A 27,917-nucleotide genomic window follows, 5' to 3' on the forward strand; every position below is an offset into this window, starting at 1 on the left:
GAATGTGAGGGAGAAGCAAGGAGGATCAAAGACCTTCCAGAGGACAGAAACGCAGGAAGGCAGGACAAAGCGACAGCTGCCGAGCACTGTCTCAGCTGCCCCTCACTTTCTCCGTTCATTTACTAAATAGCAGAACAAAATAAAGCTCATTCTCTTGAAGATACATCCCACTCTCGGTCTGTTCCCCACACCGGGAACTTAACTAGAACAACTATTGAAGAGCCAAGGCCAGGTTAATGAGAAGTTTACGCAGACATTAACATGCTTTGAAAAAATCTACATACAGCACATGAGACTTTTCAAATGTGCCGGATGCCCCAGAGATGGTGCCCCGCATCCCACCGCCAACACACTAACTTACTTGGTTGCCAAGATGAAATCACACCAGCAGCATGCTGGTTTTAACCCCTCGAATCCAAAATTTAAAAACGTGGGTATATATGACCAATTTGGCTGAAAAGTTTCTTTTACATCGAGTTCTTGACAAACCATGCCACCTTAGAATTTAATGTTATTTACGAAGCCCAGGACAAAAGAATAGACCAGAAGCATTTGCTTATACCCCAGCCAAGGCAGAATCATTTTTCAGAAGTTGTTATGTGAACAGAATACAAAGAGTGTATAAGCAACCTTGCTGTTCTTAAAGAATGATGTCAAGGGCACTAATAATCTCAAGTCTGCTTTGATATCAAATACTCTGGAGAAGAGGTTACCAAAGGGAAGCAAAGACCATATCTAGCTTGTAAAAGTGTGTGGTATCATCTGCACTGTTCTGTTGTTTCAAATAATTAAATTAGCTAGTACAGCTTAGAAATCAAAAGATAATATAAGTAGAACCCACAAATTTGGACTTCTTTTGATAATCAGAATATTTTCCTCTAGGAGCTATGTTAATTTCACAAGTTTACAAAGGGCTGCCGCCAGGCAATGGTTAATTACTCCATTTGGATGGGGCAAGGGCATTTCAGTTTTTCCTAATTATCTACCGCTGCGTGCCAATCCTGGTGAATGTTTTAGTTTGTAACCTCTGCTCTAGAGATAGGGGACTTAAAAACATACAGCATCAACATAGGACATAACAATTCTTAATCTCTAAAAAGGAATACCATTAAAGCAAGTGGATGACTAAGGTAACGTGAAATACTTCTGAATTACTAGTCCAAATTCTGTTTTGGATTTCATGACAGTTAAATGTGGATCTAAACTGGTGACCCCTGGTCCTTTTGCCATGCCATGCTCTCTTTACCTTTTCTGTCTGGTTTGAGGTTCCGATCCACAGGGGGTGGTTCACAGTCTGCAACAGGAACTGGCCTTCTGGGAGGGGTCTTGGGGCTGGACCTGAAGCCCATATGAGCGGGAGGAGGCACTTGCATTCCAAATGAAGAAAAGTCAAACGTCCCTGGAGTCATTGGAACATAATTTGCTTCCTGAATTGGTTCTGTGAAACTGCTGGAATGTTGTCGTGGTGGAGAGTTGGGATTCATGGGCACGTAATTTTCATCCAGTTCTTCACTTGATACACTTCCCGCTGTCAATACGTTTTTGATTTTCTAAAACACACATACATTTCTTTTAATAAGCAAGAACTGTTGTCAAACAGGAAAACATATTCGTAAGTCACGCCTATTCATGTGGATCTGCAGGGACTTTTATTTCAGGATCTCATTTAGTCTCAGGGCCCTAAGTGTAAAGATTTTGCCAATGAAATACATTTGATGATGCCAAGGTCAATTATACTTACAAAATGGTTGTGGAAGCCTTCGAGTGAACTAGATCTATCACTTGGAAATGTTCGTGGAATATCATAGCAGTCTTGAGAACTAGCATCTAAAACAGAGAACAAACTATCAATTTTCTCCCCATCTCTGCCAGTTCTCAGGGTAATCAGGCATGACCTCCTCTCTCTCTTTTCATGTATTCATGCTTCACACACATAAAGTTTAAAAAGGATGCTCAAAGAAAAGTATCTTGAATTGAAACATTAAATAATTAGAAAATGCAGACACTTATAGGCTAACCAGTACTGGTATTTGATTATGACACTGAGACAGGTTATCTAAAGATGGAAAAAGAAATACTTCTACTTCCTCATCTTTTGCACCCTTGGGTCCAAGTTACATCTCACTAACTTATAACTACCTCAAGATACATTACAGCCACTTCAAGGACTAAGTTAGAAATTGGTACTGAACGGCTAGACAAGTATTGGTACAAGCACCATTCACAACACATCAGATCTTCATCTTCTTTAAAACAGCTGGATAACTCTATCACGAACTCCAAAAGTGTCAGCACATAGTTTTTAGGGTCTGTGCCTTTTAAACTTTTTTTTTTTTTTAATTTTCAGATCTCTAAGAACCTCAGAATCTAACCCAGATTCAACAGTACAGAAATTGGTAAAATGACTAGGGGTAAGGGGAGAGAAGATTCACAGCTTTAAAAACAAATAAAACCAAATAAACAAAAAGCAGAATGACCTGATTGGAACTGAGTACCACCTGGCAGACACAGTGTAAAAACTGTTATCTGGGAAGGAAACGAACAGAGCCCTGAGTACCACCTGGCAGACACAGTGTAAAAACTGTTGATCTGGGAAGGAAGGAAACAGAGCCAAACAGATGTAACACAGCAGCGGCCGTACCAGGACACAAATACAGGAAAGGGCATGACCCGGCAAGGCTTTGTGGCTGGTCCATTTCCTGTTCCTCTGCCCCACGGGTCTGCTCACCCAGGATACAGAGAAAGGGAGAAAGAGGGCTGCAGGCTTCCTGAAGCCTAAAGTATTACTAAGGTCATACTTCTTCAGGGATGTAAAACTCCTCTCTTCTTCCCTTTCAGCAAAACAGGCATAGAGGCACATGGTGAACATACAAACATACTTCCCAGGATTTACTGAGACTCTGACACCTTTGGTATCTCAGTGGATACCTGCAGCGCTGAAGGAAAAAGGGACTGTCTTTTAACATCACACTTTGCTTCCAAGAACAAAAAGAGGTTTTGGGGACCACTGTGGTGGTCTAGTGATTAAGGCTCCCGGCTTCCAGTGCACAGGCCACAGGTTCGACCCCCCTGGTGGGGGAACTAAGATCCCACCTGCCGCAAAATGCAGCAAAAAAATTAAAAAATAAATAAGTAAAACAAATAAAACATTTGGGGTGGGGGGGACTGCAGGAGAAAATGTTTAAAAAAAAAGAGAGAGATTTTCCATCATTAATCTCTAACCCGGGAGAAGCCAATCGGTGCTGACCTTTTCGCAATTTGTTCAGATCCACAGTGGAAATGGTATTGCTACGTGAGGGCGGCAGCCCGGCTGTTGGGATACAGTAACTGCTGTCAGTGTCCGAGGCCGTCCGTGTGATGCTACACGTGTCCACAGGAGATCGGTCATGAGCCGGATGTGGTTTCGGTGGCCGAGGCGGAGGAATATCCGGAATAGTGTCTAGCTTTGACGTCTGCCCCAAGGCGCCTTCTGGAAATGTTCGTGGTATCTGGTAAGTATTACCAGGTGTTGGAGGAATGTCATAACTAATAGATACATGCCTCATTTGAGGCTCCACGCTCGAGGTCCCAGATGGGGTGTTAAAAACATACAGTTCTCCGTCTGCTTCGGTACTCGATGGAGACACCTTTGGTAAAACGTCGTGGGAGTAACTGCGGGGCAGGTTATACAGGCTGGAGTCTACGGAGAGGGATGCAGCGCGAGACGGTGGAGAGTCGTACATCACATGCTGCTGGAAAAAGCCGTTCACTCCATGTTTGCTCTGGGAGGAAGCGGGGTTTTTATGAGAAGGGACGTTATCATTGCAGTCGGTTTCCGAAGAGGTGGATTTTGCAGAATCAGCGTGCGTTCTAAATAAAAATGGTTAATGACAGAAAAGAAAACACGGTGAAAACCTAGGACTTACATTTTAGTAAATATATTTCTAGCTTAGCAATCAAAATCCATGGCTTTTTCTCATTCGATTTTTTGGTGTGTGTGATCCATCCGATTGGAAGCACGAATGTTCTTGAGTTTTTAACGATTATGCACCAGATAACAACACTGCCACCGCAAAACCAAAAGCATTCTCCCTAATTCCTGTTCTGTACCTGCCCACACCCTCAACTCTACCTATGAATTCCACACATAAAACCACAATTCCTGAAGCAATGAAATTAGAAAGGTACAAAACTCGGAGGAAGGTAAATGATTAAGGCACAGGACACTGGGAAAAGCATTTCCTCTGAAGAGCATGCAAAAACTTCATACCAATAGTTTATCAAGGTGATCCTTAGCTCTTTAGCTCACCTGTGGCACTCTGTTGTCAAATCTAACGATGGTCTGGTATTGAATGAATTCAGTGTGATCTACAAGGTGTCAACTCAATAGGCTCTGCATATCTTCCTTTCTACTAATTTTCTTTAACAGATATTTAGCCAATGTCATGGGATCAAAGGATCAAAATACGAGCCGTGGGGTTAGCCAAGTCCAAACAATAATTCACCTTGAGAAATTTCATTAGAGTGTCTTTTATACTTTGGGTGCATTTTCAGTCTCTGTATTTTGTGGTATCACAAAACTTGGGAGTAAGTCAAAACGCAGCTACCAATACCAGAGTGCTTGTCCTTCCTTAATGCTAAACTAGATACCTTAACTACCTATGCGTGTTGTTCAAAGTCCTGGAGGAACTTAAACTCAGTATTTAAAGAATAGTAACTTGTGATAGTTCTTTTCAAGGGCATATCTTCCTGACATCTTGGTAACATCTGGCACTGGGTATTGCATTTATTCACTGAAACTCTCCCCTCCTGCCCAGTATCACAGAAACTTGACTGCAGTATCCTGACTTTCCTTCTTCCTCACTGATTTTGCCCTTGTTTCACTCATCAACCCTTTCTTCCTATCTGTTCACCTAGAAGTGGCTATCGGGAAATAATCCTCTAAGTCTTTACTGCACACACCATTAAGAAATCCTCCTTTCCTGTAACTTCATCTCTGCTGAATGCTAACGACTCCCATCTTCTCACCAAACTCTGAGTCCCATGTCTGCAAACGGTTCAACTTTATTTCCACTTGCTTATCCCAGAGTTCCCTTGCTCATGTGTACCAAATCAAACTCAACTTACTTCTCAAATTGGTGGCCGCTTCTGACTTGCCTTGACAAGAAATGTCTTTCTCTGAATTGTCTAAACTCGGAACCCCATCAGCTTTGATTCATTCTCTCTGATCACCACCATCGCTTGGGCATAAAGTCCTTCTTTCTACCCAAGTTATCTATTCCCCTTCTCTGTTCCCACTGACACCACCCAAGCTCACGTCTGGGTCTCTGCTGAAATCTCCAACACTGGACCCTCCTCTAGTTTCTCCCTCTTCCAATATATCCATGGTACCATCCACAGGACCAAGACTGTTAGAAGATCAATATTTTCAAAACTGGTTTTCATGTCACTCATCTAATTCAGAGAAAATCCTGTTAAGAGTTCCGATAGTCTACGGGAACTACAAAAAGCCTATAAACTACTCTACTTGGCACTGAGGCTACTATTACCAATAGCCTGGTTCCACCTTGTATGTCCAATCTTACGACCTACTGGTTCCTCAATGGACCCCGTACTCCAAGCTGGCGCTCTTCCTTACTGTCTTCCTCTGCTGGTTCTCATCTCCACTTTCCCTTGCCCTTAGGCTACTTTTACATAAATTTTTAATGACGGTCTCCTGCCACCAACCAGGTATGGTCCAAAGCCTACTCCTCCTATGAAGCGCCTCACCCTCCATCTCGAAGATGCATGCACTGTCCTTTCTAGGAATTTCTAACCCATAGTCTAAAATATGCACTTCATTTAATTCAAACGTGAAGAGGAAGCTAGAAGTGCAACGAGTACCAAGTTCCCCGTCCTTGACTGGTTTAGACTTTAATGGAGGATAAATGCAACTAGCAAGTTACTTCTGATTCTGGGAGACACGGAGGCACACCCGGGATGCTGTGAAAACCCAGAGACACTTAATCCTGCCTGGGTGTTCGGGGGAAGGTCTCCTAGAGGAGCAGAAGTCTGAGCTCAGTCTTGCAGGACAAACATAGTTCTCAAGGCAATGCTCACATCTTGCCTTCATCTGTAAGTACCTTCATGCTTCACTTTGAAACTCTGAAGGTGACTGCACCTGAGGGGGTTGTATCTTATGTCATTAGTTTGTACCTTCATAGAACCTACGAAACGGTGAGCCCATAGTGGATACTTCACAAATATTTGCTATTGAACTGTCACTTTTGCAAAATACAGATACAAAATATATCTGAGTAACGATTTTGAGCATAGTTTCTGTGACAATAGGAAAGCCGTGATACCAGTGAGACTGATGAAAGACACTACATAAAAGAGAATGTACTGAACACTGTCACTTAGCTGTTGGCTTTTAAAAAGGCAGATACAGAAAAATAATTGTGGAGTTTCCTAAAATAAAATCTTAGTTAGTAGCATATGCAACAAAGTTGCGAGTGTATAGTTTTAAATTCTCACAGCAAACAAGCAAAATCAAGTTAGAATTTTATATTATTAACTTGTGATGATTTATAATTTTTTTTTAACTTTTACAGGTAAAATCCCATTATAACAAATATATAGAAACGTATCTTTGGAAGGTTTGTGAGCTTCTTCCGCTATCCCAGTTCTCAGAAACTAATCTATGGATCTTAACAAAGTCTATATAAAAATTTTTGAACAAGGAGTTTGTATGATCCTAGGGTCTAATAAGAGTCATTTCCTACATGAAAAAAGAATCTTTTTTTGTTACAAAAATAATTCTGGAATCTAATATGTTTAAAAAAATCACATTTCAATGCAATTCGCATCCTCCTTAAATAATGCAAATTAAGACAAGAACTATACCCAATATTACTAGTTCTGGGAAAGACTGAGGGCAAAAGGAGAAAGGCATGACCGAGAATGAGATGGCTGGATGGCGTCACTGATTCAAATGGTCATGAGTTTGAGCAAACTCAGGGAGATAGTGAAGGACAGGGAAGCCTGGCATGATGCAGTTCATAGGGTCGCAAAGAGTTGGACATGACTTAGCGACTGAAAACCAACAGTATCACTAGGTGTCATACAGCTGTTAATTGTATCACAGCATCGTGCTCATCTGCTTCTGGCTCAACTCTCATTATTGCTTCCAGCCGTCCAGTTATCAACATCAAATGAGAAGAATAATCAAAATATAATTAGCTTAGAAGAAGAGAGGGGTCTGGGAGCAGAGATAAAGATGATAGGGAGGGACCAAGGAAGGTGGTCCAGTGGTGGACTTTACCTTCCAATTCAGGGAGTGCAGGTTCGATTCCTAGTTAGGGAACTAAGATCCCACATGCCTAGCGGCCAAAAAACCAAAACAGAAACAATAGTGTAACAAATTCAATAAAGACTTTAAAAAATGGGGTGCATTAAAAAAAATAAATAAAGGTGACAGGGAAACCAAGAGCTTGGGGAAAGGTTTTATACTTTGGGTCAAGGACTGAAACCCATATACTTCATTCTATTTAAAAATCTGTTAAGTCAAAGCATGTGGTAAGCTCTGCTTCATTGCCAGGTGTGAAGATTTGAAAGTTTCAACGTTTTTAGCAATATATTTGATTTTGCCAAATTTCAGTAACATCTGATTTATTTAATCCATAGAATTTGCTGTATTGGGATTTTACCTGTGTGATTAATTTCTCACACAGATTCAAAGCAACCACAACACACTCACTGCAATGGAATCGTTTTGCTTTCAAAATCTTCTAGCAGTAGGTATTCCTCTCCTTCTTCAGAAACAAAAGATGACCCTTGGCTGGTTTACAATCACATAAGAAATGGAGCAAGATCACCATTTATAAATCAGTGACATCTGTTAAGCAAGTAACACTGTGAGTCCGTAACAAAGACTAAGACCCAGGAGACAGATTTCCAAAAAAAAAAGCCATGAAGGCATGAGTGTTCTTTGCCAAAAAATGATCAACAATGTGTTTCTTCAATAAAATCTCCTGAATATCAGAAATCATTAGCAGAAGAACATCACCCTGAAGTGTAAGCCTAAGAGATGACCTTCTATAGATGGTTTCTTTTAAGCCTTCAAATCAGGGTTAGAAAAGTTTCAAGGTGAGAGGCCTGAGTGTGACACGCACACGCGCCACATGTGGTTTACCTGGTGGGTTCAGGCTTCTTGCTTTGACAGTTGATTAGCAAGAGGTAGTCTTGAGGATCCTCCTGGATGCCAAGGGTTTCCAGGTGTGGTGGAAGGCTGATGAGCTGATAGGGAGGCGGTGCAGCAGCAGCAGAGGCGCCCACCTGGGAGGACGGTGGTGCGGTGCTTATCGCCAATGGTAAATCGGCTGGTGCCTGTAAGGAGCTGCCAGGTGCTTTCACAGGATCTGCAAAACCCAAGTGTGGCCATTACTGCCATCCCATCTTAAGGTTTCTTTAACACAGCTCATTGAAAGTCTGGGGATAAATCGTTTAAACCCAGAGGAGCTGGATAAACCAGGACAAGGTCAGTTAAACTTTGTACCATATAAGTGGTAATGCTGATACAGAAAACTACTGGTTCTCATTAAAAGAGATCTGAAGATAGGGCTCTTTCTTCCAGATGCTCTTAAAAACAAACAAACAAACAAAAAACCATGGTTGGGAATTCCCTGTGCTTTCACTGCTGGTGCCTGGGTTCAATCCCTGGTCAGGAAGCTAAGATTCCATACGCCACCAAAAAAAAAAAAGCCACCGTTAACATTGCTTTGAAGACTGTTTGATTTTGAGGCTATTGGGAACGGAGATGTTAGCACAAGTAGCAGCAGATTTTTTTTCCCATGATAATCAAGTGGCAAAGCCAACCTTTCTAAGTCAAGCCAGCCTTCTAAGGAGACCCACTTTATTATATGGGATCTACAGGCACGTGATGCTGTATATACCAGGGCCAGCTATTCTCCCCATGTTTATTTTGCTGTCCATTCTTTTCTTTGTACCTCTCAACTGACTAGGGAGAAATACGTCTAGTTCCAGGATTCACATTTAAGGAAACAGCTTTTCCCTCAGCTCATAGCCTTATGTTCCATTTACTGGATTTCTATAGTATTTTCATGCAAAAGCAGTCGGCAGAGAAAGTAGTAATTTATTAACCACTTAACTGCATTCTGAGAAGACATATGAAAATAGCTAAACTGTGTAATAAGTAATTTGAAAACAACTGGAAAGTAAAAAAAAAAAAAAATCTTCCTGTATTCACTGACAACTATGGAAATTATTGAGGACCCAGGAGAAAAACTCTGTTAGTCTGGTTAGCAATGCGAGGCTATATATCCAGGGAAAAAGGATAAATGCTCATATTCAAATAAACAAATCTGTTTATATTAGAACAGAAAAGGCTGGGTTGAAGCTGAGATTTTGCATAATAGGACATTACCCAAAGATGCTAAAACATGGTAAGAAGACTTAAAATGTTCTACAGAATAGAATAACAGGCAGGTCATTGGTCTATCAATTCCCTAGGGAAGGGCTACACATTCGCTCTCCTCTGAATTCTACAGAATAAGTCCACATGCTTTTGATGAGGTCTTTCCGTATTCAACATTAACATCCACATATGCACTATAGCCAAGGTTAAGTAACTCATTTCAAAACTCTTCTTCCTAGGCAGAGAGGCTCATATCCTAATGGTAAAGCCTGAATAATAGCATGTGAGTATTGCATCTTTCACCCCGTATAGCTCAGTTGGTAAAGAATCCACCTGCAATGCAGGACACCCTGTTCAATTCTTGGGTTGGGAAGATCTGCTGGAGAAGGGAGAGACTACCCACTCCAGTATTCTTGGGCTTTCCTTGTGGCTCAGCTGGTAAAGAAACCACTTGCAATGTGGGAGACCTGGGTTTGATCCCTGGGTTGGGAAGATCCCCTGGGGAAGGGAAAGGCTACCCACTCCAGTATTCTGGCCTGGAGAATTCCACGGACTGTACGGTCCATGGAGTCACAAAAAGTCAGACGTGACTGAGTGACTTTCACTTCACCTCATTGCCATCTTTGGGCTTCCCAGGCGGCTCAGTGGTAAAGAATCCACCTGCCAATGCGGGAGACGTGGGTTTAAGCCCTAGGTTGGGAAGATCTCCTGGAGAAGGAAATGGCAACCACTTCAGTATTCTTGCCTGAGAGGAAATCTCATGGATAGAGGAGCCTGGCGGGCTAGAGTCCATGGGGTTGCAAAGAGTCAGACGTGACTGAGTGATTTTCACTTTCACTTATGGTAGGAATTCATTCATTCATTTTTTCTTATTTATGAAAGGCCAGAACAGAAGATGGTGGAAAAATAAAACCTTCCAACATTTATATGAGATAATGCCATAATTTCATGAGAACTCATACGAACCTCATCTTGTCTGATGTTGGTTATAAATAGTGTTTATAACAAACCTCATGAAATTTTTACTGCTTTGATTCTGTTACAAATATAAAGAGATGTATTCAAGGGGATTTAAAATGCCATAGATTTATCAGTGACTCAGAGTAAATCCTTGTGGAGTGTTCAACTTCAGAGAACTGTGAAAAATATTTACCCTTTAGAGAGCTTAAGAAAAATACATACAACACTGAGGCCAGAAAAGAAGCAGAGAGATCACAGAGTAGTTGCAGCATCCCATGTACCCTCAAGGGTGTGTTTACAAGCCTATTTCACATACTTCTTTCTTCTGCCAGAGATTTGGTGAAATTGTACAATCCAGTTCAGTGTTTACTTCTGACCAAACAAAATCAAACCAAACACAGCCAAAACATTACTGTATCAAACAGTATGAATTCTAGTTTTCCAATGTAATTCCTAGGATAACTTTTCCAGGTGGTTGTTTTCATAGACACACTTTTCCTATAGCAGAGACTACACTGGATGGCTACATACTAAATGAACTGAGTGATTCATCTGAAGTGGGAAAACAGTCACCAGCCTAAGCAATCAGCTTTGTCTCGCCTTGTTTTTATTAGCACAATGGGACTATTTCATTGTTAGCCTTCCATTTCTGCCACCTGTGAATGATGCAAGAGTCTCTCAATTTTCTGGAAGGAGGAAAAAAATGGGATGGGGATTGTTCACAATATGGGAAGACTTGGGTATACTTCTAAGTGGCAAGAACTAGACAGAAACTTCCATCATGTTCACCAGCAAGCTCACAGAAGAAAAGACCTTCAAATAGCCGTGAACAGCAATCCCAATCATTCCAAAAAGCATTAATGACTGGGGACTCAGATAATGGACCATCTTCAATGTTTACTGTTTGGGATGATTTTACTCATGGTAATTTTGACTATATACTCAGCTCTGCATATTTCAATGCCAGTATGGCGTGGTGTCTAGATATTCTACAATAGAAGATTTCTAGCCAAAGTTAACCAACTGGTTTGAAAGAAGAACCTTCTCTCTGACCTTATGAAGACATGGGATTGGCCCTCCACTCGACCCTATGAGTAGTTGAGCAGACTGTGTTTATCACTTTCTGCCTCACTTGGGTTTCTGACTTACTGATCTTTCTAAGTAATACCAGTATCGTGTTTCTGGGAATCAAACATCAGCATGGGGTGTGCTTCTGTGTGTAAAATTATTTCCTGTCTCTTAATTCAGAAGGCATGAAGAGAATCATTAGCATGTAGTAAAGGCCTAATAAGCTACTGTAGCAAACTCTTAGCTGAATTTTACTTAGAAAGCTCATAAGGACTGCTGAGTCTTAAGTTTTCAGTGAATAGGAGTAGATTGTTCTTGAGGAGCACCACAAATAATAGATTGGGTCACAGGATCCCTACCTTAATGCACAGATTTTTTACCTTTATGCACATTACGGTTTCTTAAAGCATAATGCTCTAAAGTAAGTGTTCCTCACACAAGATGGGATGGGGTGCCCAGATAATGCCCCGAAATATTCAAAATATATTTTTTAACCAAATGGAACATGTGCTTAAGCCCAGGGAAGCAATGACACTCTTTCTAATTGGTAAGGGAGAATGTTACAAAACTGACATGACAAGATCCCCTGATTTTGTAACTACTGACATACCCTACCTGAGCAAGTGGTGCATACGTGCTAAGTCACTTCACTCGTGTCTGACTCTTGGCAACCCTGTGGACCCTAGCCCCGCCAGGCTACATGGGATCCATGGGATTCTCCAGGCAAGAATACTGGAGTGGGTTGCCATGCCCTCCTCCAGGGGATCTTCCCGACCCAGGGATCAAATCCGTGTCTCTTCCGTCTCCTGCATTCGTGGACAGGTCCTACGAGCACCACCTGGGAGGCCCAAGCATGTGGTAATAAAATAATTTACAATCTATTCACACAGTGGAGGGCTACATAGGATGCAGAACTCCACATGGAACATGGATGGATCTCACAGACTTACTATTGGAAAAATGTTAGGCTCAGTGGTTTTATTTGTACAAACTTCAAGCATAAGCAAAACTATAGTGAGAGAAGCAAAATAATGGTTACATTTGAACTTTTTTCTGTGTTTTTACAAGGAAGACACATGAGAAAACCTTGTGGGGGATTAGATTTTTTCCATTTCTTGGTTTGAGTGGCTGGTTTCACAGATTTCTATTTCTACATATAGATACAGAATGGATAAATAAAACTATACTGAACTGTACACTTTGGAACTGTACTTTTCACAGTAATTAAGTTATGGCTGAGTAAAAGAGTAAATAAAAGGAAATTTAAGTTCCCCAATTAAGAAGCAGTGCTTTGCAGAAACGGGAGTAGGTGCATATCCTCACACATTAGTTTATCTACTTTTCTAAAAGGAGGAATATCAGAGAATCACATTATTTTTTTTTTAGCCAGTATTACCCAGGCATTTTGAGAAAAGCAACTCAACGGATGAAGAGGCAAGTGTTAAAGCATGCACCTGAAATGAGACCAGGCCTTTGCCCCAAGCTGTGTTCAGCCCTAAGGTTGAGTTTCCTGGCACTTGTTTAGCAGATTTTATAGCTTCCACCTCAGTGTAGAAACAAAAATAAAACTGCACATTTCCAAGAAAAACAAAAGAAATTAGTTTCTAAGTCTCCAGACTACTAAATAAAAGCATTCATAAGACCCACACACAGTGCAATGAGCTAGAATTGAAAAACAGATTCAGCCTGCCAGCATTCTGAGTATTCAATAATAGCAATGGTCACCTGGGGCGGCGGAAATGACATGGTAACGATATTTTGAGAGGTTCCTGGAATCAAAACACAGGTCAGATTTTTCCCCTTTCCTTTTGTTTTCAGGGGAAAATTAGTTATTCTCCTAGGGATCGGGGACAGTTATGCTCTCAGACTGGAATGCCAAGCATAGTCTACTGAAACTAGTTACAGTGAAAAGTCATTTTGTGTTATTAATTTTAAGCCAAGAGTGGGAGCAAGTTTGGCTGTCTGGAAAGGGAAGAGCGCAGGGCTCAGGGGACAGATCTAGGTAAAGACAAAAGCACCTATTATTTCGTGAGTGGGGGTGAGATCTATCTGGAAGCATGAGAGTATAAAGCCGGTAGTACAGTTAATGGAAGAACAAAGACATTTTGATATTTGCCTTGTCATATTCAACTGTATAAATGTGATCACAAAGGATAACAGCAGTTCTCTGTAGTTTAGAATTTGATACAAATCTTTAAAGATGAAGAATTTTTAAAAAGGTATCTAGCAAAGTCAGCTACTACAAATGAATAGGGGAATACAGTGGTGGCTTTAAAGCCTTTTTGCAGTTTTGCTACTGTGCAACAAAAACCAAAATTATGGTGCAAAGTAAACTAATTGTGTGGATCCTTGATAGGACACAATGAAGACTCCTCATCTTTCACTGATGTATTCCAAGAAACTCAAGTCTCCAACACAGCCTAGGAAGACATTTCTAACTGTGGTTATTTGGGAGATGGCCAAGATGAATTTGTAAAATATCTAAACTGTAGAATTGAAAAAATAAACACAGCTGAATTCAGATATAGCTCAGGATCTAAAATCGAGAAGTATTGGCAAATTGAAACTCTTAGGGACTTGCTTTAATGAACAGAAAAATCATTTGTGATTAGCATAGCTATTCTTGGTAACCAACTCAGCATATATATATCAAATTTGATTAATCATACTGAATTTGATTATGACCTTTTCTTATGACCTCTCACTTCACGGATACTGTGAAGATTACAAGTTCACAAATTGAGAGCTTCACTCAAGACAGATACACTTCTAATCTGTTTTATAAGGATTTGAATCTTGCTATTGAAAAGCTGGCTTTCAAGTTTTGAAATTTCCCCCTCCCTATACTAGGAAGTTTACGAAGTGAAAACAGGCATTGTAACTGATTTTGAAAAATTAAACTCTCAGTACAGTATCAGTTATAGTCACAGAGCCATTTAAAACTACCTAGGGTTTTCCTGGCCCTCCTGAGACAAAATCAGTTGCTCTCTATGCTTTTTTTCCCATTTAGCAGAGCCCCTATCAGCCTGCATTATACTTCCTAGTGTTTGCCCCTCTACTACTAGCCTGGGCTTCTGAGATGGTGCAAGTGCTAAAGAACCTGCTTGCCAATGTAGGAGACTTAAGAGATGTGGGTTTGATCCCGTGGTTGGGAAGATCCCCTGCAGTAGGGAATGGCAACCCACTCCAGATTCTTGCCTAGGAAATCCCATGGACAGAGGAGCCTGGTGGGCTACAGTCCTTGCGGTCACAAAGAGTTGGACACAACTGAACTGATTTAGCATTCATGCACTACTGTAAACTCTGTGAAGGTAAGAAGTGTATTTACACACTCTCATGGTATCACACTTTAATATACACGTATACTTTTATATATTATATTAATTATACCAACTACACTAATATAGATTATATATTAATATTTTAATATATACTGAAGTATGACATTTAAGTAAATATAAACGTATGTATACACACACACGTGTATAACTTGTGCCATGCCATGCTAAGTCATTCCAGTTGTGTCCAACTCTGTGACCCTATGGACTGTAGCCCACTAGGCTCCTCTGTCTATGGGATTCTCTAGGCAAGAATATTTATCAACTGTAATGAATTATTCTGGGTATGAATATTCTCTCATAAGATGCTCAGTTCTCTGCCTGTAATACTTCATCTGTCTGTCTCCCTAACTAGTCACCTAATACATATTGGTTGAATGAATGCCCAAAGCCTAGCAGATCCCTGGCAAACTCAAATAAGTGGGTAGATTAATGAATCAGTTTTCTCAAGCAGACAAAACTTACCTACTTCCTAGAGCTGACAGGGTGGGTGTTCATCAAGTTCCCAGATGATAAGAACCATTCTAAGGTGGACAAGTGAACCAGACTCTATGCCTTAACACTTGTAAAACTAATGTGGGATACCTGAGCATTAGACAGTCTCATCTGGGAGGTGATCAACTCTAACCACCCTATGAAAATGCTTCTAAAAAATTACGCACTCATGTTCCTTGACTGAAGAATGTACTAAGAAGGCACCTAATATCCTTTGTTAACTAGGAGAATTATAAAGAAAGCAAACAGAGAGACAGAAGAACATGGACTGGAGTCTTCAGATCAGCTGAATCTGTACCAATGGAAACAGGAGTCTGACTTCATATCCCCCCAAGCAAATTCTAAATTGAAAAGGAAGCAGGTAAAAGAACATCGGGGCAAAGACTATACAAATACTTAAATTGTTTTAGCTGACAATCCATTATACAAGGCAACAAATGTGGTGTCTAAATAAATCATTATCACTGACCATTAAAAAGAGAGCCATCTTGTCCACTGACAGATGAGTAGATAAAGAAGTGTGGTACATATATACCAATGGAATATTCTTGTGGACACAGTGCAGGGAAGGAGAGGCTGGGATGAATGGAGAGAACAGCATGGAAACATACACATTACAGTATGTAAAACAGATAGCCTGTGGGAATGTGCTGGATGACTCAGGGAGCTCAAACCAGTGCTCCATGACAACTTAAGAGGGGTGGGATGGGATGGGAGGTGGGAGGGAGACTCGAGGGAGGGGACAAATGTATATATACCTATGGCTGATTTATGCTTCCCTGGTAGCTCAGACGGTAAAGAATCCGCCTGCAATGTGGGTGACGTGGGTTCGATCCCTGGGTTGGGAAGACCCCCCTGGAGGAGGGCATGGCAACCCACTCCATGGGTTGCCTGGAGAACTCATTCTTGCCTGGAGAATCCCCATGGACAGAGGAGCCTGGTGGGCGCAAAGAGTCAGACATGACTGAGTGACTAAGCACAGCACAGCACATGGCTGATTCATGCTGATGTATGGCAGAAACCAACACAATATTGTACAGCAATTATCCTTCAAATACAATTTTTTTAAAGATATATATACAAAAAAGTAATTTGAAAAAGAGTAGATACATGTATATATATAACAGAATCACTTTGTTGCATACCTGAAACTAAGGCAACATTGTTAATCAATTGTATTCCAATATAAAATAAAAAAATTTTTTAATAAAATTAAAAAATAAAAGATACATTGAATTAAAAAAAAAAGAGCCATCTCATTTGTGACTTCAACTTCAAAATCCTCCACTGTACTCAACTATAGATCATGTCTGCAAGCAAGAAAGGAGCTTAACTGGATTAAGAAATAATACCCACAGGTCCACTTGAACTGGGAACAATATTTAGTAACTTTACAAAAACAACCAAAGCTTTAATTCCATATGCGGAACCATTTCTTGAGGCTTTTAATCAGCAGAACTCTGTTGAAGTGCTCTGTGTCATTAGCCTCCTGTCTAAATCAGTCACCTCCTTCCCTTTCACAGTGCTGTTTTCCCTTGAGCATTCTGGAGTCTCTCAGCAGGGGGTTCCCCCCCGCTCCCCACTGGGCCAATCCCAGTCCTAGAAGCCTCCTTCTCCTGGGGGCTGCCTGGCCAGAGAGGAAACCAGTGTGCTGACCTGAGCTAATTAGAGATGATGACTGTTTCACTGCAGTCCAAATCTTGATGTTGATTGTTAATACAATTTTTCCACCCCTCGCCAAATCTCCAGTGCTCCTAAATACATGTATTTGGAAATGCACACTTGTCAGTGTGAGTATAACCATGAAGACAATAGGGTCAAAGACCTTGGGCCACCTTTATTTCTGCTTTTTGACTCTGCAAACCTAAATTAGTACTGGAGTCCCCTACATGGGTTCTTAGTGTTTGTTTTAAAAAGAAGAGAAGTAGAGAAGCAGACAAGGAAAATGCATAAAAGCACCCAAAGAGGAATTCCACTTGTAAACTTCCTGAGGTCTTTAATCACTCAATCCTTCCAGGCTGTCGTTCAGTTGCTCAGTCGCATCCAACTCTTTGCAACCCCATGGACTGCGGCACTCCAGGCTTCCCTGTCCTTCACTGTCTCCTGGGTTTGCCCAAACTCACATCCACTGAGTTGGTGATACCATCCAACCATCTCATCCTCTGTCTCCCCCTTCTCCTCCTGCCCTCAGTTGTTCCCAGAATCAGGGTCTTTTTCAAAGATTTGACTCTTTACATTCGGTGAGCAAGGTACTGGAGTTTCAGCTTCAGCATCAGTCCTTCCAATTAATATTCAAGGCTGACTTCCTTTAGGATGGATTGGTTTGATCTCCCTGCTGTTGAAGGGACTCTCTAGAGTCTTTTCCAACATCGCAGTTTGAAAGCAACAATTCTTTGGCACTCAGCCTTCTTTATGGTCCAACTGTCATATCTGTACATGACTTCTGGAAAAACCATGGTTTCTTCCAGGACAGGCACCCAAATATTAGATCCTTAAGAAAGTCTTCCCTTGCCTCTATCATTCACAGCCCTCTTCTCCAACCATGGAGGAGTCTACTCCACCTCTGTGTCCTTCCCTAGCCCCTAAGCCTGCAGGTTCTGCATCCCTCCTTTCATTCACGTAGACAGACTACTACTTCCTTCAGAAGCCTACAGTTCACAGTTGGGCTTCTCTAAGAAGCTTTTCTTCACTACCTCTGTTTCCAAACTCAGGTCCCTTCTTCCTCCACATGCTTTATAGGGCATCTGTCTTAAGATGTTTTTTCTTTTTCATCATGTTTTGTGACTGATTCTGAATTTTCTTTTCATAGGTATTGATAATCACCTCGGCTATTTCATAACTCCACAATCCAATATAGTTTAAAAATAAGTCCTGTGTCCATTATTAGATGAATGGATAAAGAGGATATGGTGTTTGTATATATACATATAATGGAATACAATGTATGTATTATATCATGATGTACTATGATACACTGTAATATATACCATCAGTATAATATCTATAACGGAATACTACTCAGTCATGAAAAAGTCATGTTGCCACTTGCAACAACATAAATAGACCTGGAGGGTGTTATGTTAAATGAAATAAGTCAGACAAAAAAATACAAACACTTTATGATATCACTTAAATGTGGCATTTAAAAAATGTTACAGACCAGTCAATACAACAAGAAAGAAGCAGACTCAGACACAGAGATGAAATTAGTGGGTAAGGGACCTCAAGAAAAGGGCGTTAAGAGATTCAAACTATTATGTATAAAAAAAGCTATAAGGATATACTGTACAACACATGGTATATAGCCAATATTTTATTTATAAAGAGTATATCCTTTAAAAACTGTGAATCATTATATTGTACAGCTGTAACATATAATACTGTACAGCAACTATACTTCAATTTAAAAAACTTCTAAAGAATTAAGTTGCATGAAAATGTTACTTTAATAGGCTGAGATATCAAGTATCAGCAGTGTTAAGGTTTAACTTAGTATTTATACTGGAACTCAGGAAACACTTCTAAGTAAGTATGCCTTCCTGTCATCTTCAGGACATTATTTAGACGTTGCCCCATAATGATAGTCTTTCCTTCTAAAATTTACATAAAGTTTCTCTCTGGATATTGACAGGTGTGCTTTTCTACATGTTGTTACTATTAAAAAATATATATTGTGTAACTGAAATAACAATGAATTTTATAATGGCTTTTAAAATGCAGTAATAAAGGAGAACTTGGGGTGCATCACAAAATCCTGAACTTACCTTCTTCTGTAGGATTAAACCCACAGATGTCACAAATACAACGAACCCACTTATTCATCTCCTCCTCGCTGTCGGCTACCAAGTAGAAAATCCGGTCAATGGTGTTGATATCAAAAATGTAGCTGTTTTCAAACTCTTTTTTGTTAAATGTCAATCCAGCATCGACTTGCTGACATAAATTTAAATCAATAATACGGATCGGCTTCTTGGCGTGATCATTTTTGTAATATTCCAAGACATCTGGGTCTCCAGTTAAACGGCCACTGCGTAACACAAACCATCTCCTCTTCCATGCCTAGGAACAAAACAAAAATATTCACTCAGTGTTAAGCTGAGAGAAGTTTTTCAGAGGCACATTTGTCAAATCAAATTTACAAGATCACTGACTAGAGAAAGTCACACACGCTGTTTTGTTTTCATAGAATAATCCACCATTCCTGCCAAGTCTACTGGTGTCTCTTCAATTAACTCAATAATGTGTGTGTAGTCACACTTATTATTCTCTATCCTCTGATAAAGTATAAGAAGACATTGATTGATATGAGAAGACATTTACACTGACGTACTATCAAGTCAACAAATCAAGGAAGATTTAGTTTTCATTAAATATAAAAAAGTAAATGGTACTGGAAAAGCCGGATATCCACCTGGCAAAAGAATTAAATTAGACCCTCACCTTACATTATACAGAGATGAACTCAAAATAGATCAAAAACCTAAATGTAAGAGCTAAAACTATAAAACTCTTGGAAAAGCACATAGGGGAAAGCTTCATAATGTTAGATTTGACAATGATTACTTGAATATAGACACTAAGTGTATAAGAAAAAAAAGAAAAACATAAACTGGATTGAAATTTAAAACTTTTATATTTTGAAGGATATGATCAAAGGGTGAAAATGCAACTCACAGGATGGGAGAAAATACTTGCAAATCATATATCTGATAAGATATTAATGTCCAGAATATACATAGAACTCCTATAACTCAGCGGTAACAACAGAAATATACAACTCAGTTAAAGAAAGGGCAAAGGACTTTCATATTATACCTAAAGAAGCCTAGAAATTCTTTCACTATTAATCTCTTTAACCTCAACATTGATCAAATTTAAAAAAAAAACCAGAATCAATTGTCTGAAAGAGTTGACTTCATCAGTTTTTAAACCCAACATCTCTGCCCAGAGATGAAATGAAGCCTTACTCTTCTGTGAGGGTCTTCCTGAGTGGGCAGTCAGACCAAAAAGAGGCCTGTTTTAGCGAGATTCAAGTTACCTACTAAGAGTCATTCTCTGCTCGAGACTGAACATATAGGGTCAGACCATCAGGAAGTAGAACTGAGAAACGGCAAGTTATGACCCCCAAGGGAATCAAATCTTCCATGGACATTGTCCACTTTTGCCATCTGGAGAGCATGATGGGGCACCAGTCGCATCTCAGTCCCCTAGTTCTGGAAAAGTGTAACAAGACCGAGTATGTCTCCTCCAGTGATAACATGCGGGTACTGACAGCTTTATGCTTATGGCGTGTTCAGAAATTTTCTTCAGGGCAGTATATGAGTTTGGTGCTCTACCTACAGTCTACTCAGGCGTCCCAGGTGGTGCAGTAGTAAAGACTATGCCTGAGAGTACAGGAGACACGGATTTGAGCCCTGGGTCAGGAAGATCCCTTGGAGAAGGAAATGGCCACCCACTACAGTAGTCTTGCCTGGAAAATTCCATGGACAGAGGAGCCTGGTGAGCTACAGTCCAAATGGGGTCACAAAGAACCAGACATGACTGAGCAACCGAGTGTACACACACAAATACACGTGCGTGTGCACACATACACACACACAAATAGTCTAATCAGACAAAGAACGTTCATGACATTGGTACTATAACGTAGGCCAACCCCCCTTCCCCAGATATTATGTCTGTTCCTTCATTAACATATAGATCCCTTTATTTTAAAAAATCAACAAAAGTTATAATCACTGAAAGGAATACTAGTAGTGACATGATAGGGTCTCTCTATTTTTTTTCTTTTGCAGAACTTGGCATCTGTAACACAAAAGGCATGACAGTTTCCACTAAAAACTGCTTTATTTTATCCTGAAAAATACACGTAAACCGAGAGGAGGACTAACTAAATTCCACTTAAACTTCTCCAATCGATGTTTAGTCTCAGCCTCCATAATGACCACCTTTTTAAATAAATTCTGACATGAGTTAATTTTGACTTGTAGTTCATTGATGGAGTCACAGCTGTGACAATTCTCTGAGGCAGAGAAAATGAAAATTAAGGGACTGGAGTGGTGCAAAAACCAGTTCATTTGGTGTCTTATCATCTGGACACCTGTACCGATAACTGAATTAACTAGGGTGATAACTTCAGGTTTTAACATTTTAAAAGATGCTTTACATCGAAATCACCCCCCAAAATTTAGATATATTAAGGACTAAGTCAATGAAATAATCAGCCCATAAGTTATTGATTATACTATACGTGACATGCTAGGTACTTGTGTGAAGAAATGATAAGAAATTCATGATTTCTTCTCTCCAAGAATCTACTGCCTATGAAGAAAACACTCGTCACACAGGCAGATATTTGAGAATACAGCAACTCTAGTAAAATATATGCAGAACTACAGACAGAGGAGCCTGGCAGGCTACAGTTCAAGTGGTTGCAAAAGAGTTGGACCCCATTTCTTAGCGACTCAGTAGCAACAGATTGTCAACGGACAGGCATTCCTTCATGGAAAAACTTATGCAATCCTTTAGTAAGTAGATCAAGGAGAAAAATCACAAAGGCCTAAAATATTATATCTGTACTTCTTTAATATCATCAAGATTTTTAAAAAATATTTATGTGGCTGCACTGGGTCTTAGCTGAGCCATGCAGGATCTTTAGTTGCGGAGCACAGACTCTCTAGGGTGGCGCACGGGGTTAGTTGCATGTGGGATATTAGTTCTCTGCCCAGGAATTGAACCTATGTCCCCTGTATTGCAAGCTGGATTCTTAACCACTGAACCACCAGGGAAGAGCCTATCATCAAGATTTTGAGTTAATTTCTCAGTCTGACTGCAGCTCAGTTAAAAGCAAACAATTAGTGTCCAGAAGAAGGCAGTGTTGGAGTTCTACAGATGCTTTAGATAATACTGAAAAGTTATAAAGTGTTAAATTCACATGAATTTAGCACTGGATTCTGAATTATAAAAATCCATTCATAAACCTATTTATTTCAAAATAAATAAATATCATCTCTTACTAAAACTCATGCCCTCACGGATACCTCCTTATCAAGCAGTAAGCTTTAAAAAGGAAGAGACAAGTAAAGAAAAAGGAAAACACAGCACTATGTCACTTATCCAGGGCCATCAAGAAATCATATCTTTTTGTAAGTGATTTCTCCAGATGGTGAAAGTTCTGTCTTTAAATACAGAAATGACTTTTTAAAACTTTAATGTGGTTGGTGCAAGGAAATCTTTCTAAAATGCCTTACTACATAATTCATTGAACATAATTCATGCATCCCCCAGTGACTCAGACTAAACATTACAGGCATCAATTTCTATACTATACTTCAGCACAGCTCTCAGGCTGTAAGATGTATGCAGGGTTGTGTCTTATTTGCTCAGTCGTGTCCAAATCTTTGCGACTCATGGACTACAGCCCGACGGACTCCTCTGTCCATGGAATTCTCCAGGCAAGAACACTGGAGTGGGTTGCCATTCTCTTCTCCAGATCTTCCCAATCCAAAGATGGAACCTGGGTCTCCCGCATTGCAAGCAGATTCTTTACCATCGCAGTCACCAGGGAGGCCAGTATGCAAGGTTATCTGCCCCTCTACTAAATGCTACCATATTGTTGTGCTTGCATAGTTCATCTCTAAATTCTTAAATACAGTCATTTTCTTTTCTCTTTAGTTTACTCAGCTGTCTCTTCTCCTGCTAATCATATGATTTATAGGATGTCAAACTGTCTCCTCTCTCGGGGACTTTGCACATGCTGCTTCCTAAGTCCAGAATGTTCTTTCCTCTCTTTGCCAGGTAGACTTTGACTTTTAGGTTTCTCTTTCTTGACCACCCTCAACCCATCACTCCCCAGTGTGGAGCAGGGCATAATTTTACGGATCTCATCACTTACCTGTGTAGTGATTTTTATAATTCTGTGATCCAATTTTTCTTTGTATTTCTTTATTTAGTATCTAACTCCCCAAGCAGACTGCAAAGTCTGAGTAGACTGTGACCATGGCTATTTTATCCGCCATTGCATACTCAATGCATAGCCCAGGGCCAAGTACTTAGAAATATTTATACAATAAATAGAACTCCCGTAAGACGGTGAAGTCGTCACAATTTTCAGACTATTAGATTAGATATATGGGCCACCCTGAATAGAAAGGCATGCTTTTGAAACCTCTTCCACCTGAGAGAAGGAGCTGCAATGCCGAATGTATACATAATAAAGTAGACACACCTGAGCTTTGCCACAACACAGGCACAAAACACCCCGGGAAAATGGCAAAAAGAGAGAACAATGCAATACGCCCCTTTGCTACAGTTCACGTGGCACTCTTGGTCATCTGGTTGACTGTAGCTGCCCCATCCAGTTCTATGTTTCCCTCTTGAAATGATACTGTTAACATGCAAAAGGCCCTTGGAAACTAAAATAAACAGCCAAGAAATGAGCAGCAATGAATCGCGGGGCACTGGGCAGACTGGGCTAGCGATTACAGAGGCTGAGAAGACATTATCTAAGAGATGAACCCTTGCGGCAGGAAATTACAACATGAAAATACAGAATTTAGCCAAGCAGCACCTGCCACTTATTTATTTATTTTTAACACGGTCCAAATGTGAATGTTTGTCTCAGTCACAAAATGAGTCACTCTCATTGAATCTGGCACAGATTAAACTGGAAAACAAAAGCAATTACATAAACTACACACTTTAATAAGGCAGATACAAAGGTTCTCTGGATTAGGGTACAAAGCACAATTTAGCCACAGAATAAAGCTTGATGCTCAACAAGAGAACTGACATCAGCACCCTTGCTAATCACAGCACAAAAGCTTCTCTATGTTTTGTCTGAGCACAAAATGGGTCCACATAAATCAGTCTTTGTTATCTGAAAATATCTGGGATTCTTAAAGTTTGCCCTATTTTTATCCTTGCTGCCTTGGTAGCCCCGGAGAAAGCTGTACATTGCCTTACGAATTCTACACTGCAGTAACAGACAAAAAAGGACACTTTTTTTAGGAAACACTCGAAGCCATTTTAAACAAAATATATGTGAAACATCATTTTACCCACTGGCTAACAAGCAGATGTGGTTGAGGGAGCTATGCAAACATTTATTTTGTTATCATTTCCTACCTGCAACAGTCAGTTCAACCTGAAGTTGAATAAATGATGTGTTAAAATAAGATTGCATCAGCAGGTCTGCATTTTGAAGCGTAATAGTCTGATGACAGTGTCCCATCTCAGGGTTTCAAGATTAAATTTGGCTACTATATGAAAATCAAAAGAGAACAGCACAGAGAGTGCATAGATCCCAATGGACATATATTTACATCAGACGGTGAAACTAAGTACCTACAATGCTTAGAATATTTGCATTGCTTTTACCTATCCCCTATATTCGGTAACTGCCTGCGGGATAAGCCAAACTCTCTCTGGCGAGTACCTACGGGGCTCTCCTAGCTTTTGCTATCTCTCCAGCTCAACTTTTTGAGGCTCTGCCTTTCAACTGCACTGGAAATACATGCAGGTCCCTTAACACTCTACTTCTGCACTGCCTCTGGCCCTGATACATTCCGGCCCTTAGCACATAATCCATTCCCAGATTTAACTCAGACTTTGGGAAACCACTCTGAACAGCCCCTTCCAAGCTCTCCGTTTCCCCCTCATTTCCAGTTACTGAGTTTGACATCCCTACAAGTGAGCTTCTTGAGGACTGGAGCCATGTCCCAGAGAGGTGCTCAGGCAATGCTGAATATGTTAAAGGAGACATGGATAAAAATATGGAAGTTCTCACACTCTCTATGCATTATAGGGATACTGCTGCTGCTGCTGCTGCTAAGTTGCTTCAGTCGTGTCTGACTCTGTGGGACCCCATTGCAGCCTGCAATCTTCCCAGCCCATTTGCAACTGGGCTGAGAAGAATTATTCAGGAAAGACAGATGTGCATAAACCATAAATTCATCTGTTTCAAAACTCTATAGCTATGAGAGGTTTTCTTCTTTTTTTTTTTTTTTTGCCACACCAGGCAGCATGTGGGATCTTAGTTCCCTGACCAGGGATCGAACCAACAGCTTCTGCATTGGAAGTGTAAAGTCTTAACCACTGCACCAAAAGTGAAGTCTCAGCACAGGGCATTTAAAATGCTCACCAGGTGATTCAAATGTGCTCAGACAGAATTAGGCTGATTTTCAAAAGAGAATTAAGCAAACAAACAAGTATAGAGGTTCTTTTAAGATTTTATCTAATTCCTTCTCTTCTCAAGCCTTCTACTGCCACCAAAGCAGTTTATCCGTTCTCTCCTCATTTTTGTCCACAGTATTTACCCCACTGGAGAGTATATTTGAACTCCTTTCTACTATTGGAAACCTAACCATTCTTCAAAGTTCTGTTCAAATCTTTCCCTTGTCTTGCCACACCTGCTCTCAGGAGTCTTGGCCAAAGTCTTCTGCATGGCTGTGGACAGCTTAGAACCATCTGTTACTTTGTCATTTTCACTGGTGGCTCAGATGATAAAGAATCTGCCTGCAATGCAGGAGACCTGAGTTCGATCTCTGGGTCAGAAAGATCCTCCAAAGAAGAAAATGGCAACCCATTCCAGTATGCTTGCCTGGAGAGTCCCGTGGACACAGGAGCCTGGTGGGCTACAGTTATCTTTCTATGTACATTTCCAAATGTTCCAAATACTCATGAATTATTTTCCCAGTCTGACATCCAGTTCTTTGAAAGCTGAGACCATTCCTTAAATTTTTTTGTGTCTGCTGCGGAGAGCCAGTGAACTTAAATCAAAAGACCTCAGCGAGAGAAAAAGAGAAGGCCACTGTTGTTATCAGGGTAGCCCAAGCTCCCTTCACAGGTTGGTGTACCAAACCATATTTATTATAGATCAAAACAATACTTACGCTCCCTGCCTCTCCAGCCAACACACACATTTTGCTGTTTTCAGTCTAACACATCCTCTTTCTCTCACCCAACGACCCTACTCTGCCTTTAAGAGTTCACTTAAGACCTCTTCTTTGCAGCTTTCCTCAGCTTGCTCTGAGTTAAGGCACCTAACCGACTTGCTCCCACTTCTCTGAGCTCCCAGCACACAGGTCTTAGGTAGTGTGTTCCCTTTGGGTGGTTCAGAAAGACCTCTAATGATTCCATCCAGGTCTACAGGTTATAGTTGCTGAATCCTCAACTTGACCTTGACCGGACAAGCTGAAGAATAGCACTTTCTATATTCTTGAGTCAACCACCCTTCCATCACGAAACATCACCACTGTAATTTTACTAACCCGCTATTATCCTAGGAAATTGGTGGAAAAAAAGAGTGGAACTTTCTTATTCTGAAATCTCTTAAAAGGTATTTCATGACTGAAATTTAAGGAAAGAAGGTCACAACTGTGAATTCAAAACTTATGTATAATCTTAGACATCTGTAAAATGTTAACAAAGATAGGTGTTTCACTAAGTGAAAATGCTATTTTGTAATAAGGGAGGTTTTAATCTAAACTTCAGCAGCAGGATAATGGTTAAATAAATTTCGAGATACAGATACAATAATAAATTGGTGCAAAACATTTAAAAAGTGAGACAAATCTGTATATATGAAAAATGCATGCACGCTCAGTTGCTAAGTTTTGTCCAACTCTCATGACCCCATGGATGTAGCCCTTCAGGCTCCTCTGTCCATGGGATTTTTCAGGCAAGAATACTGGAGTGGGCTGCCATTTCCTTTTCTAGAGGATCTTTCCAACCCAGGGATCAAACCTACGTCTCTTGCAGGCGAATTCTTTATCACTGAGCCACCTGCGAAGCACATATATGAAAAATACTCACAAGATAATTGTTAAACTTAAAAAAAAAAAGCTACAGAATTGTATGATTCCACTTTGTCTGAAATGATTGTGTGTATGTATAAACTATGTTTAGAGAGCAGGTCTGGAAGGAGACACACTGGAAGTGTTAACTGCGGTCATTCCAGGAATAGGGTTGGGAGGGTCAGACCAGTTTCATATTTTTATTTTATATGATTTTGTGTCTGATTTTTTTCAAGGACTTTCCACTCAATACTGTTATAATTTTTAAAATATTACATGTTTTAAAAGCTTATGCTTCAAAATGCTCTAAAAAAGGATGCCTATTAATTAATATTTTAAAGTCTAAGAATGATGTATATAAGACAAAAGAGCTTACATCTGTATGGAAATGCATATTCCTCTTCATATTCTGCAGCTAGTGAATAAATTTAGCCTTTCTTTTAAATATAGAATTCCAGGATACATCTGGAGAGACTGAGTCCTAGTCAGGAAACAGCTTAGACAAAGTATAACTACTTTGTTTTAAAAACTGGAATTTAGAGGGTTAAATTAAAAAAAAAAAAGGAAAGCTGGAAGCATTTAAAATAGAGAAACAAATTTCTTCTCCCTAAGTCTGGTGATCTTAATATGCTTACAATTTTAATTTATTTGAAAAACCATGTCTGTAAATGGTCATATACTTAGATATTTAAATATCTAAAATAAGCACTTTGGGAATTACTTTTCCTATTAAAAACATTAACTTTCCATAATAATAATACAACTAGGGTAAATAAAATAAAGAAAAACAAATTAGCCAAGAAGCAGGGACAAAAGAAAACCATTTGCTTTAAAATACTTGAGTTGTTTTCCAGGAAGCACCATCTT

At 40.0% G+C, this 27,917-nt stretch overlaps 1 protein-coding gene across 7 annotated transcripts in view; it reads right to left on the bottom strand.

Annotated features, from left to right (window-relative positions):
• Positions 1-27,917, bottom strand: part of GAB1 (GRB2 associated binding protein 1) — a 124,231-nt gene that overhangs the window by 17,789 nt on the left and 78,525 nt on the right. For 5 of the 7 annotated variants that reach the window (XM_012097431.4, XM_012097430.4, XM_060400634.1 and 2 more), the window contains 6 exons: positions 19,020-19,314; positions 8,153-8,378; positions 7,718-7,798; positions 3,248-3,849; positions 1,742-1,827; positions 1,247-1,550 (listed from right to left, as the gene is read on the bottom strand). In XM_012097431.4, coding sequence (XP_011952821.1) covers positions 1,247-1,550; positions 1,742-1,827; positions 3,248-3,849; positions 7,718-7,798; positions 8,153-8,378; positions 19,020-19,314 — 1,594 coding nt within the window. The remainder of the gene's footprint in view (positions 1-1,246; positions 1,551-1,741; positions 1,828-3,247; positions 3,850-7,717; positions 7,799-8,152; positions 8,379-19,019; positions 19,315-27,917) is intronic. The other 2 variants (XM_004017226.5, XM_004017227.5) reach the window with 1 other exon arrangement.

The sequence above is a fragment of the Ovis aries genome, chromosome 17 (assembly GCF_016772045.2).
Source record: "Ovis aries strain OAR_USU_Benz2616 breed Rambouillet chromosome 17, ARS-UI_Ramb_v3.0, whole genome shotgun sequence".
Classification (NCBI taxonomy): Eukaryota; Metazoa; Chordata; class Mammalia; order Artiodactyla; family Bovidae; genus Ovis; species Ovis aries.